Source organism: Aphelocoma coerulescens, chromosome 5 (assembly GCF_041296385.1).
Source record: "Aphelocoma coerulescens isolate FSJ_1873_10779 chromosome 5, UR_Acoe_1.0, whole genome shotgun sequence".
Lineage (NCBI taxonomy): Eukaryota > Metazoa > Chordata > Aves > Passeriformes > Corvidae > Aphelocoma > Aphelocoma coerulescens.
In genome coordinates, this window is record NC_091019.1 from 60,958,649 (window position 1) to 60,973,527 (window position 14,879).

At 45.7% G+C, this 14,879-nt stretch overlaps 1 protein-coding gene across 4 annotated transcripts in view; it reads right to left on the reverse strand.

Annotated features, from left to right (window-relative positions):
* Window positions 1-14,879, reverse strand: part of SYNE2 (spectrin repeat containing nuclear envelope protein 2) — a 175,665-nt gene that overhangs the window by 12,826 nt on the left and 147,960 nt on the right. For all 4 annotated transcript variants that reach the window (XM_069018486.1, XM_069018485.1, XM_069018487.1 and 1 more), the window contains exons 102-105: window positions 5,779-5,941; window positions 2,121-2,308; window positions 1,820-1,970; window positions 1,189-1,371 (exon numbers count right to left, since the gene is read on the reverse strand). In XM_069018486.1, the coding sequence (XP_068874587.1) occupies window positions 1,189-1,371; window positions 1,820-1,970; window positions 2,121-2,308; window positions 5,779-5,941 (685 nt within the window). The remainder of the gene's footprint in view (window positions 1-1,188; window positions 1,372-1,819; window positions 1,971-2,120; window positions 2,309-5,778; window positions 5,942-14,879) is intronic.

The following is a 14,879-nucleotide window of genomic DNA, read 5'->3' on the forward strand; positions in this document are numbered from 1 at the left end:
AAAAACTCCTGTTCACCTTAAAGGCCATCAGGATACAAAAAGCAGCATGCCATATATAAAACCTGTCCTCTTCCTTTGATGATGCTAGAGCTGTGCCCTATACTAGTACACTATTTGTACAAAAGAGGGAGCAAAATTTTAGCAGTTCAAGATGCTTCTATAAAATTATATTCTTGATTCCACACATTCCTTCTCCCACATCATTATACCAGTGACAGTTACTTGGACTGAGGCTTAACATCTAATCTGTTCTAAACTTAAACCAGAGATAAACAAAGGAAGCAAACCCCATCTCTAATTAAAGTAAGTAAAGCTATGGGATTAAAATCAGTTTTTACTGATTTTACAACGGAGAGGCTGCATCATGGATGACCATGCCAGTGTAATTAATGCACTGTTTGGCATGGCACGCCCCACAGAAGCTGCTAACAGACATGCAGCTTGCCTGTTCTCATGGGTGGATTTACTGTTCAGGAAGGGGATCATGTAACATCCCAAACACAACAATTTGTAGCTGCACAGATCAAACCCCATCACTGCTCTCACTGCCTCATCCACTGACTTCTGGGAGCTAACAGTTTTCCCTGTCAGTTGCTTGCAGCACTGCTGTATTTAAAAATCTGGCAGTCACAAGTTTCCCCCAGGGCACAGCACAGAGTATCTGCCCAGAGATCAGTTTAACTGACGGGCAAGAAACTTCAAAGATGTGTCATAAACACACTCTTCAACAACATTCCTCATCAGGCAGCGAGCACAGCAGGAGCTGTGCCTTTCCATCACATCTCCAAGTTTAATGCCTTGTTGGTGAATCACAACTTGGCACACAGTAGAGCTGATTTGGAAACTCCAAACCATACCTGCACTTGGGGCCCTTTTGTCTCTCTGCCTCTTACCTATGCAAGTGCATGAACACATCCACCCATTACAAGAAGGTAAGAGGAAAGTGTGATAGGAGCAGTGAGTACTGCAACTGACCTCCCAAAATCTGCTTTAAGCTTTTCTTCAGCTACCAAGAACCAATCTACCAAGGTCAGGTTTAAACCGTGTACTTGGTGACTCTTCCAGAGCTGCTCTGCTATGCCGGTAGCTCAGGACACACGGAGTTGCTCTGATGTAGGCTTTACTCTTGGGTAATTCCTGCAGAAACCTGTGAGTGCTCCTCACTCTCTCACCCCACTGTGCCATTACCTTGAGTCTCCTGAGAATGGAAGCGACTCGTTTCTGGAGGTTATCCCAGCGCTGGTTGCCCTCGTGCACCATCTGTTTGAGCTTGCTGGCGGAGTCAGTGCGGTTCTCGCGGGCCAGGCGCCGGTACTGCTTATTGATCAGCTCCAGCTGCGTGAGGCGCTCATGGATCTGCCGCTGGAACGCCTGCAAGGCAAAGTGAGGAGCTCATTCCCTGGTAAGAGTCAGGATGTGGATATTACCCATCAAGAGGGATGATGCACTCTCCCTTAAAAACAGACCTTCCAACAGCAAAACTAAATCCAGATTTTAAAACCCATATTTTAAACCATCTGCTCAGACTCAGCTCACTGGGAAAAGAAAAAAATAAATATCAAACTACAAAAGTCTCTTGCCTATAAAAAGCAAGGCTTTCACTTGTAAGTGTCTGTTCTGAGCATTTTATTCCCCACATTAAAAAAAAAAAATTCTGGAGACAAACAGACATCTAGCAGCTGCACATTCACAAAATTATTTATGTTCCCCATACTACCAATGCCAAAATAGTGTTTTCTAGTGACCCAGGCATTTTGCACAGACAGTAAGTATTCCGCAGCCCGATGCTGACCATAAAAAAGGAAGTTAAAAAATTCACCTCAAATTTCTTCAGCTCCTCTTTTGCATGTGTGTACAAAACCTCTGAAGAATTAGGCCTAGCTGCTATACTTTCAGATGCTTTTAGCCAATCTTCAAAGCGAGAATAGTCATCCAAAAACCTCTGCCACAGACGCCAGGTTTCCTCGATTCTGAGAGAGCAAGAACAGAAAGGTTTTATCACAAGCTAACTTTCAACTCTGGATTCTTTCTTCCTCCTCAAAATTCAGCTTGTGGCAACAGCTACAGCGTTTCCTCCAAATGCTGCCACAGACTTCTGTAGGGTAAGAAGAGAGACGTACTTCATTCGCCTTTCCATAGACATGGCACAGATGTTTCTCCACCGTCTGTCCAAGCTCCTGGTGGTTTGCTGGATGGAGTCACACTCTGTGTCATTAGCACACGCATCTGAGTCGTGTAGCAGGACTTCACAGATGCTAAACACAGACTCCACGCCCGCCGTGTGCTGCTCTATGTCTCTCTGCAGATCCTGCCATGGGCAAAAGAACAGCGTCAGTGAAAGGAAACATGCATGGCTGCATTTCAGCCATGCCCCTTCAAAATGCTGCAGAGGATGGAGAAAGAGCAATTCCTGTGTCAGGAAAAGCTTATTTAGCTTTAGAAAAGACTTGCAGCTTGGGGTCACCCCAAGACAGCTGTGCAGATGACACAGGTCAGGAGAGAAATGCCATGCAAAAAAAGGGCTGTTCATCTTTGGTGTCTCAGTCTAAACTCAATCTTCTCATTAACAGTCTGGACAATTTTAATGTGCAATCAAAATCCAAACCTTATCTATACTATAAATAAATTCTTATTAATTTTGACAGCACGAGATGACTGTCTCATATCAGATTACTACACTGAAAGGCTTGTCAGAGAACTCTTAGTGCAGTATGTGCATTTTAGTGACTGATCACAGGCTGCAGCATGAAACACAAACACAAGTACCTGGTGTTACACTACTTTTCTTACTCTCTCTCGTTAGGGCTCCTGTTCTCACAGACTGTTTTAAAGGGTCTGGCAAAGACCTTTCGTCTAATCTACACTACAGGTTTCTTTTCCAGAGCCTGCATCTCCATGATAGTCTTGCCTCTCATCCGGTACCCATCACTACTCCTAAAGTCACTGTAATTGAAAGACAGAAACAAGGCCTTATCTAAATATTTCTTATTGAAAGGTAGATCTATACTATGCTACCAACTTTCAATATTAATAAAATTACAACAGCCACTACAATTCCGTTTTTTCAGCCCATTTCTGGCTTTTCTAATGAAGGATACAGAGACTTTTGCTTGAATAACACTAGAGCAACAAACACAAATGAGCATTTTCCTGACAAAAGTGGAGTTCCCGTTAAATGGTATTCACTGATTTCAGTCAACAGATGAAGCAGAATTGGTTTTGCTCTAGACTTAAAAAAAAACCCCAAACCAAGTAAAACAAACAAAAAAAGCCCCTGGAAACAGACATAGCTTGTAGCAAATACAAAAGCAGTTGAAGAAAGACAACAAGCTGCAAGGAGTCAAGGAGTTGAGTATCACTCAGTGGCAGTCCTCAGTGGTTATGTGGGTACCTGAATCAAGGCCTGAGCCATAAATGGTCAAAATATGGCTTGTGGGATTTGTAGTAATGATCAGCTTTAAGGAATGTAGGAGCAAAAATCTTTAGATGGATGAGAGACTGCCAGAAGGAGACCCAACAGAAATTTTTACAGGTTACTAAGGATTCACAGCCATTTACTGAGCAAGATGCATCAGTCTCTTTTCAACACAGTCTCTACAGCTGGGAGAGGCTCTACCTCACCACTGGGACCTGAAGCTTTATGAAGTCTCTTCTGAATTCATTACATTCCACTGGATTTACCGGTATATTTGTGAAAATGAGAATTTTGACCACAGATTAAAATTAATTCTAACTTGCACTATTGGTAATGGTACTGACATGATCTCATTACTTCAGGCCATGCCTGGGTTCACGGAATAGCCCAGACAGAATCCATGCTGTTTTCCAAATGACCTAACTGCATTAAGTGAGACAAACACAACAAACTAAGTGAGAGGGTGAGGAACATACACTGAGCCCCACAAGGTACCAATTCCTTCAACTCTGCATTGCATTGCCCAGAGAGCTTAAAGAGACTACACACTGCTAGATTTTTGCATTAGTGAAACACCTTTGCAATCTTAAAATTAGTATTATTCACGTTGTAATAACATGCATAAAATACCTCTGTGGATACACAAGGCTTTTAAATTTCATTATTCAAGACTGCACAGGTAAAGCTTTTCCAGTCATGGATGTCAAATAAAAGAAGCCTGTAGGGCATATTTCTCACCATTGCTCTGCTTTTGCTGAAATAATTGTTCAGATAAAAAATCTGAAATTGTTCAGATAAAAAAAAAAGGAAAGATCTTTTTACTTGTTGCGTTCAGATAAATGTTTCACTAATGTGGAGCAAAAGCAGCTTTTATTTTTACTGTGGTCTTTTTAATCAGCACAGTCTTCTCATACTCAGCCTGATAAAAAGCTACAGTAGAAGAAGTCTAGAGGTGCCTAGAGGTCTGTATGTAAAAGAGCATAAAAAAAAATAGTAGCTCTGAGCAGCAAATGATGGCTCTTAGAGCTAGCTGAACCATGAACGCCCATAATAAAAATAAATTAGTTTGGACACAATTCCTTTGTGCTCCATGCTCTGCTCCCTGGCAATTTATTATGGCCTTTGATAATGCAAAAGGTTTGGACGAGAAGAAAATATTTCCTTGTTGTTTATATGGCCATTCACAATTCAGATTAAACCACCAGAGGCACTGGGCCAAGGCTTCTGGTGATGGACCAGCTCCTGCAATGGAGTCAGTGGGAGTCACCTCCACTCCTGTCACAGAGGAGCTGGCCCTTCCTGTGACATCTAGGACATGAGTGCAAGGACAGCCACACCAACCAGCGTAGAACAGAGTCCCCAGGTCTGGGTCACTCAGGGATCCTTAGACATGAAAGCAGAAGCCAGAGAGAAAAGATGGAAAGGATGGGAAGGACACCAGTAAGTGTTCCTAAAGGCAGATGCCATAAAGCTTCCAAGCTTCCAAACTTGACAGATTCATTCTTGATCTCTAGTTTTTGGGCAAATACTGTTGTTTAACACAAAGGCCAGATGACAGCCAAGCACTCAGAACCGGGGCAGACTTACAGCACAGCCCTGAGCAAAGGATGACTCCACCATCAAGTCTGCACTTTGGAGAAGTTCCTTTTCCTCGCTGGCTAGAGAAATTTACTACAGGACTATTCAACTCCTCTCCTAAGATGTCCCTGGTAAACAAATGCCTTGGATAAATGCCCACCAACACCCAGCAGTGTGAGGTTGGTTCACACTTGTTGTCTCAGCAGCATTCATGTGCCAGCTCCCCCAGCCCTGAGGGATCTTCAGAGCCTGCCTCTGGATCAAACCTCAGCCAAAGGTGTGTCTGCACAAGTCCACCCTCCAAAGCTCAAGCATCCTGCTCTGCCAAACTTGCTCTGCTGTCTGCAAGGAAGGGATGAGAACTGGAGCCAGTGGGGGCAATGCATCAAATCGCAGCACTTGGATTGGTCACGGCGACTTTGTGGAGAGCAGCATTCACGCCTTGTCAGTCTAAGTCATCCTCATGTACTCTGCCCACTGTCTGTGCCCTGCCTAGTCCTCAGGAAGTCTGCTGTACTGAACTGAGCAAATTTGCTTTTGTTTGTATTTTGCTTGTTTTCCTTGGGTGAAGGGGGAGAGGGAGAAGTAGGGGTAATTCAACACAATACTGCAAAATTACTGAAATTACTGCAAGCAAATACAAATTTTCCATGTAGCACATCCTGGCAGAAACATGCCATGCAAAGCAAACAGTCAGAAGGGCTCACTCAAGAAACAGGTGATTTTATACCAGGACCAATCAGCAGCATTTTAGCTCATTTACTCTGGCTGCTGCTACTTCCCACCTGCTGTTCTGCCAGTCTCTTCTGGATTTCTTGGTCATCACAGATGTCATAAACAACAGGCTTGGAAAGCTCAGACTCAATCCGGGCCAACCAGGTGCGAAGGTTACTCATGTTTCTGTCCAATTGTTGTATAAAAGCAAATGTTTCCTTCAGCTTCTTCACCCTAAGCAAACCAGGAAGAACATTCTGTTACAAAGATGGTCAATCAGTGGAAAGGCTGTTAGCAGGAGAAGGTGATGACAGGCATAGCTTTATGAAGCCATGTCGCATCAAGCTGCTGCCTGTAAATCAGAGCCATGTTTTAGTCAAAACCTACCTAAATTGGCTCAGCAGGCCCTGCTCTACAGCTGCAAGCAGGTCTTGGGTGAAGGTTTTAATGAAACTGTATAAGCAAGGTGAATTTTCATCTGCTAGGGAACACTGGACATTCATCCAAGTGGGACTTCGTATCAGAATTTGCTGCAGTTAAACTAAAATCAGTATCTGTGGTCTGATTTTCCTGCTGTGAATTGTACTCAGTGTCTTCTTCAGCAAGCAACAGGCCCACACTAATCAACAAGGTACCACTTTGCCAAGAGAGGCAGAATCGGCACAAACCACCGCTCCACCTGGGAAAACCATAGAATCACAGAATGGTTTGGGTGGGAAGGGCCTGAAAGATCACCTTTTTCCAACCTGCCATGGGAAGGGACACCTTCCACTATTCCAGGTTGCTCAAAGCTCCATCCAACCTGGCCTTGAACAATTCCAGGGATGGGGCATCCACAGCTTCTCTGGGCAACCTGTGCCTGGGCATCACCATCCTCTGGATGATGACAGGAGAGGAGAAGGCCTGAACAACAGCTACTATAGAACTTGTAGCACCACAACATTAAAAGCTCTTCTAAACACCACATGATTGTGTAGAGATATGCCAGACTCTCCTGATGAGTGAAAAATTAAAAAAACAATCCTGAGGGGGGAGAATAGTATATGGCCAGGGAGACTTGTGCAGCGGGCAAGCAAATGAACCACTGAGACCATTTACTGTTCTTACAGCTGTTTGTAGCACAGCTCTCAAACTGCAGGCAAACTTTTTTTTTTATTTCCAGCCTTAACAGCATATTCCCATGTCAAAACCCCATATCAGCCCCTCAAGTTACCCAAGTAGCATGCTTTTGTATTTTGGCAAATTTGTCTCCATGTGTTGGAGGAGTATCTGGCAAACTACCTCACTGCTCTCAAATCGTTCTTAGAATTCTCATTTATCGCAATTCCCAACAAAAAATTACTAAAAAGGCAACACCAGGGTGACACTTATCTCTTCAGACTTATTATAGAGATTGTCATCTAGATCTTGGTAGTTAATGGAGAAAAAAACCAAAGATCATAATTTGTATCATGTCTTGATGATGATCATGACCTGTCTTGAACATCCAGATCACAAGATGAGATGAACTGTACCAAAAAGCATGCTATTCTCCCCATGAACTGCAATGGTCTACCCTGCAGTACTATAAATATCAACACTACAGACTCTAAGGTCAGATGAAATCATCCTACCCATGTCCTAGCAGAGCCCCCTTCTTAGCCAGCATTGCTTCCCTGTGCTGGTCTCCTGATCTCTAGTCATGTTCTTATGCCTTAGGATAAATTTTTGAACTTTGCGTGTGATTTCTAAAATGCAAATTAACAAATTAAACCTATAGGTACTGCCTGCTCTAGCAACTAACAAATAAGCCTCATTATTTAAGTCAAGTGCAGCACAGAAAGTTAAAGTATGTATTGTGAAAAGGCTGAAACATTTCCTGTTCATTGGCCACAGTGGCTGGGAACTGTCACCATACAAACAAAACCAGCAGTGGGTCTGCAAGGGCATCTTGTACAAGGGGTTCTCTGCATGTCCCCAAATGCAGGAGACTGGGGCAGGGTGAGGGATGTAATGCCATGCAGTGCAGGCAGGGACAGATTGCTCCAAGGCAGAAGTGCCCAGACAGGGTACCTGGACAGTGTCCTGGCCCACTGTCCTGCCTGCTGCCAAACCATCCTGCCAAGTTTTAGAGGAGAGTGGTCCAAACTGCCAGTAATGAGTGGGTTTTGCAGCTGCCTGATGGTACAATGACAGAAGACATGCAGGATACCTAATCCATAATGAATATGCCACCCTGTAAGCAACAACTGATCTTATTAACAACCTTAAGGTAACCAAAGAGGATACACAGGTCAGCTAGACACTTGATTCAAGGTAAAGCACTTATGGAGGAGATATGGGAATAATCCTGCTGGATTTGTTCAGTCCTGTTGTTTAGTGTCAAGGTACAGAGTAAGGCCAGAAAATTTAGGGTCTCAAATGGGTTAGGAGCATGGAAAGCTTCCCCTACCTCTTGTCCCAAAAGCACCAGGCAGTACTTTCAGTTGTTCTGTGAGGGTTCGAAGAACACAGTCCTACACTAAAGCTCCTGGCAGGTATTTAGCAACTCCGCACTCCCCCAAAGTAAAATTGGTATTGTCTGACTCATGTAACCCTGCAAACCAGCCTGAAGGATTTGGCCCAAGTCCATGTTCCTGCCTTGTACCCACAGCGCTGCTGACAGAGGTGCAAAGCACCTGCCTCTGCCCCTTTACACTGACTCTGCTTTCCACTGCTGGAGCTGATTGAGAGGAAACCAGTGCATGACAAAAGCATTTAGCCGCTCTTGCTTTTCTTAACGAGCTTTTTTTTTAGAACTCTGCTCCCAAGTTCAACCCTGTATGCAGACAGCAGCATCTGGCTCCCAAGCAAACAGCTGCTGTATAAATCTTCCCTGCTCCTGGTTTTGCTTCTATTAAATGGCACTCAATGAACATGACATTGCAACATTTTCTGGTGCTGTAATGGGCTGGCAGTTACTTATCCAGAAGAACTAACTCCTGCTCTGCCCTACTCCCACCAGTCAATTTGGATCTGACTGGTTATGATGCTCAGCAGACTACCAAGGCATGTAGTCCTCCAAAGGCAGGTGACTCAGGAACCCTTTTCCCTGGAGAGATGGACAATACAGGCTCTGTGCTGAGCACAGAATGGAAGAGTCACAGCTGAACATCTACACTGTTGCATTATTAACTCTGCATGACTTCAGGCCACTCAGGAGGAAAGCAAGGCTTGATCTCCACCCTGTCCCTGACTGTACTCCATGGCAATTTACTTCCTGCATATTCTGTGATGCTTCCCACAACTGCTCTGGAGACATGCACATGTTGGGACCATCTGATGGCACACCTGACCTGCTGAAAGCACAGCTTACTGTGCTGCTCAGGATCATCTCTGGCCGCCTGTGCTCCTGTCTCTGCCCGTATCCACCTGCTTCCCACGCCTAAGCTGCATTACAGAAAAATTCACAGGTTGCAAAGCATCTTTCTTCAGTCTGCATAGTGGACAGATGAACACAGACAAGGAAGTCCAAAGCAAAACCAAACGATATTGCATTGTAAATAAATGTCTTTATGACTGAAAGCACATTCAATAAATTTAAGAAGCAACAGTTTTAGAATCCAAGCATGCCTTTTTGCACCACCACTCCAATATTGTTTCGGATTAGAAATCACTCTGAATTTCAAATGATGAATATCATCATAAGTATAAGGATCTTTATCTTCTAGTGTTAATAGAAGCAACAGTCTCAAAGACAGCATCATTGTGGTACTGAGAGCTTGTATTTACTTTCTAGCAATTGCCACTAGACACACCATTGTAATTAAGTAATTGCATCTGTTATATATTCTGGATAGAATTTGGCATTTGCCAGTCATTTAAACACCCTTAATGCACTAAGTCATTCATCTCAAACTTGAGCTAAGCAGCCAAAGAAGAATAAAAACCTAACAAAACTTCACACTAGTGCAGTGCATAAATGGGAGAGCAGCCTTGTCCAGATATTCGCACTGGCTGATGTGCTCCTGTCAGCAGACACAGAGCCCAAGGAAAAGGGCAGGGTTGTACACTGGAGCAAGAGGTAAAATGATGAAAAACATGAGCATCCTCAGCTTGCACAGAAGTCACAGGCAACTGCCATTTCCCTGGCTACAGCTCAAAGAAAAGGGTGAAACAGACTAATTACATTCATAAAAGTCTTAGTTTGCAACCACCATTCTCAGATGCGTATCTGCACACTGAAAACATTCTTACAAATCACCTGCTCTTTGCATGAAGGAAACTTCTTGAACTCTTTCGAGATGCATCCTGACCATTTCTGGGGAAAGACAGCCCTTCTGGGAGCTGGGTGGGGGTGCACAGTGCAATCCTCCAAGTCTGGGGGCAAAAGCTTCCCACCAGGTCCAGGTGATCAATCACCCAACACACAGTCAATTAACAGCACTAAAAGTTCAAGTGCAGCAAAGAAAACCAGCTTCTTCCAGAGGATGGAACGTGCCACCACTGTTGATTGAGTTCTTCCTCTATGAAATGTGATTCTCACGTTAATTGAGATTGGTCAAACAGGAAAAACTTACTGTTTACAGAAAAAAGGCCTACTTATCCATTGTTCACTTCCCACTGAGAACTCACCTGCTGCAATTCAACACGCCTCCAGAAGGGGAAAAAAAGAAGACAATAATACTAAAAAATCCAATTAAAATATCACCACTAATCTCAAAAAAACCTGACAAATTCAGACTTGTCTTGTCCTTTGCAATGAGCCAAGCTAAAAAACCACCCTGATTAGCACTCAGACACATGCATAAGTTGCCTGGGATAAGCCAAACAAAGCCAGTTTTTAAATATTTTAATCTTTACACCACAATAGAAGTGGCAGAAAAAGAACAAAACTAGGAGATTACAACTAAAAGCTGTCTGCAAACGTGAACAGAAGGACTAACTGACCTGACTCGAGATTGGATTTGGGTCTTAATACCCTCAATGTAGTTGCCAGCATTGGGTTACAAGAGAAAATCATTAAGCTGTCTCAGGCTGAATCACTGCATGGCCCGAGAAATACACAGTGTATTTGTAGTAACTACTCAGGAATTACCTAGCAGTAGGAGGAGCTTCCAGGTTGATTGAAATGTATTCACACAAACAAAAAGAATTACAAAATGCATGCCAATTGCATTGCTTTAGCTGTCAAAATGCTGCAGGAAAAGGTACGGGGCGGGGGGGGGGGGGGGAGGCTCAAATAAGGTAAACAGTAGCATTCAAATTTTAGTGTCTGAAAGAATGAAAAACATCCTGACATATATTTTAAACTCTCCTTCACAAGTGCAAATGTCATAAGAAAAAGCGACTACCGTACATGTCTTTTGGAGGAGGAGGAGGGGCTGAAATGGCCCTGCCAGCTGACAGGATTGTTTACCAGCGGCAAAACAATGAGATGCACAGCCCAGGAAACCTTTGTTCAGTGAGTCGCAGGGGGAGCTTCACCGTGTGAGGGACAAAAGACGCGGTTTGGAGAGGTGATGCCAAAGGCAGGTCTTAGGCCTTTCTTATGAAAGGCAAGGCCATTTCTCGGTCCGTGCTGGTGCCGTGCCAGCCGCCCCGTGCCCGTGGGTGTGTGTGCGCAGGGAGAAGCGGCGGGCGCGCCGGAGGAGGCTTTGGGGGAGGCTTTGGGGGAGGCTTTTCTCGCGTCACCCCCGCCGGCGAGCCCAAAGGTTGTTACCACGGCTCTCCACCGCCTCGGGTGCCAGCCCCCGAACACAGCTGATTGCAAGCGAGAGGCCCCTGAGCACTATTCCTGCTGCTAACGTGCCGCACTTCCCACTCATCCACTTGTCCACGGCGAGCTGCAGCGAGGCAGCGGCGCAGCGCATCCATCGCATCCATCGCATCCATCGCTCCCCCCCCCGCGGCCGCCGGGTCCCGCTGCTCCTCCAGAACCCACCGGCACCGCGCCCGCGGCCGCGCACCCACACGGCACTTACGGTTCGCACGAGAAAACCATTCCTCAGCTTGCAAATCCCAAGCTGCAAGGGGGGACCGTCTGTGCGACCAGGCAGGCATGGAAGAGGAAACCCCTCCTCCACAGATGCCCTATTTATTCGCCGCTTTAGCATCCCGCGTGTTGGGGGGGGGAAGCTCGCCCGTCCTCCTCCTCCCCGACCCCGAGCTGGGGGGACACCGGAGCTCTCTCTCCCCCCTATTTTAACCCCTGCGTTTTGCGTTGGGATTTTTACCTGGCGAACGGCCGCATCCCTCCTCAGAACAAAACCACGAGAGCTTTATTCTGACACAAGAGAATGACTAGCACGTGAGGAAGCGCACGCCGGGCGGCTGCCCCGCGGCTGGCGACAAAAAGGTTGCGGGCTGGAGCCTCCGGCACCGAGAAAGGTGGATGCGGTGCTCATTTCTTGGGAGAAAGAGGGATTGGAGCCTCAGACCCGGATGATTTGCAGCAGAGTCAGTCTGAAGCGAACCCAAAAAAACGACCACACGCACATCCACGCACAGGCAACACGTACAAAGATGTATCCTTACTTCCCCTGCGTTCTGCTTTCTCGCCTTTACCACTACATCCCTGGTAATTAAGTACGAATTAAATCCCCCCCACACTAACCTGTCCTCTCTTTAACCTTCCAGAGCAGGCAGAAGGCCTCCAGTGCAAATAGCCTGTTATGCCCGAGGACAAAATAACCTCTAATCTTCATTTATGATATCATTCGTTTGTGGAAAAACACACTGTCATGATTTCTGTGTGTTATGACTGCCAGAGATCACGGGGTGGGAAAAAAAAGGGGAAGTCGGAGAACCTTGGGTTACAAGTCATTCCCCACCCAGCCAATATCAGGAAAAAAATAAAGAAGTTGTGATAATCCCACCAAAAATGCAAAGAATGATTTTGAAATCAAACGTTTTTCAGTATTCAGGTAATTTTCCACAGACCTGTACTGACTTGCTGATGGCTCACATGGCAGAACACACAGTGCCTGGGAGGACACAGCACACTGTGAGAGGGCTTTGGACATTTGCACAAGTAAATCATGCCCAGTCACCTCCACAGTTTACTGTCCAGGGTGGTTCAAAACCACATTTGAAATGGTAAATCTGAGCAAATGGGGAGATAACCCCCAGCTTTGCAGGCAGACACTGGGAATGAAGATGGTGTGTGGAAGGCAAGGACTCCCCTTGCACTGCCAGCTCCTCCTGCTCCCTGCACACATTGCATAACCAAAATAAGCCCAACCATCATGCCTGAGACAATAATGAATTCTGTCACAGCTTTTACACTGGAGAGAAGAGTAATCCTCAAAGGACAGAGAGAACACGGAAAGAAAGCAGGCACTTTGTAAGTGAGATTTCAACCATCCACATACTTTGTATACCAAAAAAAAACCCCCAAGAATGACATTTTACAGGGGTACTGCCACGAACCAGCACAATTCTGCTGGACATTGCTGTCTTATTTACCTGGGGAGGCCTCTCTCCAGCGTATTTTGCTTCCCTTGCCATGCAGTATTGATCTGCAGCAATTTAAAAAGACCTTTGAACCCAGAGTGCACCCACACTGATTGTGAGTTGCCACAGGGTAGGACAGCACACCAACACGTGGTGCCTGATTGTCTGCCCTGCCAAAGGGTGATCAGTGTGGTGGAAAATAAATAGAGACCAGCTGAGAGGTGCTGTGAACTCGCTCCCCAAACCCACTGCCTGGGCCCTGCTGCTGTCAGAGCGACTTTTGGGGCAACCCAACCACGGTGAAGGGTGCAAGGGAGGAGAGGAAATTGGCAGCTCACTGGAACTCCCCATAAAGCCTCCGTGGACCCCCAGCACACCACAAAGTGGTGTCACTGGAGAGCTTCAACTCCTTCACATTTTTTTTTGCAACCTGAGAAGTTTCTGTCTGTTTGGGAATTTCAGCCCCCCGGGTATGCAGGAAACGAGCCGAAAACACGTTGAATCTCCCAAGTTCGATGAAGAAAGGAAAGGGCTGACTTTGAGTGTGGCAGTTTAAGATTCCTGGACGATGCAATGATGCTGGCAGCTTGCAAACACAGGGAAAAGACCCAGTTGCCAAGACCAGTTGCATTTAAAAGAATGAGAAGGCACATTTGACCTTGCTAGCCTCCCTATTTTCATGCTTGCTTTAAAGGTCGCAGTCATTTGAACCCATTCCTACTACATACACAAAAACTTTGCCTTTCTCCACAAGGCTGAAAACATGCACCAGACCCACCAAGTAAGAAAATACATCAGTGTGCCTGTAGCCAGAGCAGCTGAGAAATGGCATCCCCCTTCCACAGCTTGGTGGCAAGTGGCAAGAGCTGCAGGATGCCCAGTGGTGCAGAAATGCAACATCAGTTACTGCAGAGACTGGTTTGCAGATGCAAAACTGCTGGAGGCAGCTCCTGATGCCCCTGGTGGCTTTAATGAAGGCTCAAGCATCATCCAAATGCTTTGCACAGCCCCAGGCAGTGCAGACACCCTCCAGGGACGAAGGAGTGCTCCTCCAGCCTGACAGCAGGCACTCTGCAAACAGCAATGCAGAAGGAAAACGTTTCCTCAGTGGGCTGGGAAGCAAAGCCTGGAGTTAGAATCAGTGGTGGATGGCCCAGGAAAGGGCACCGAGGAACATGGCTGTGCACAGCACAGTTCCTTGCTAGTTCTTGCCTGTTAATGCATGACCCAGGAGTGCTGCTCCAGAGTGGTACTGAGGATGTAAATCCCACTCCGTGGGTTTTTGGTTGTCTACCACTCTCAGGCAGCCCGTGCACTCCTCTTCCTACTGTTTCAGTAACGAAAGCAAGAGGTTTTCTGTGTCCATCCTTACAGCCAACACAACACTCCCTTCCTGCCTGTTAGTGTGTTTGTATCCCCCATCCCTCAACAAAGACTTCAGCACAAACCTCCCATGGTAAGAGTATCTTCTGAGCTGAACAGAATTAATTTGTTCTTCTTTCCAGGCATGCTAATACCTTGATGGTTACTTTATCCCATGAAAATTAACATTTTGAGACTTTTCCAAGTCTGCAGTCAGACGGTGGCTTGATGCAACACGCAAGGCAAAGCTTTTGTCACCACAAAGGCTGAGCACAGGCAGATAATTAAAGAGTTAAGTCCTGCAAGTGCAGCCATATGGCAAATCTGAGCTTGTCACCACAAACTAAGAGAATCACTTCAGGACTAAATGGGGAGCTCACCTAATTTGCCCATCTGT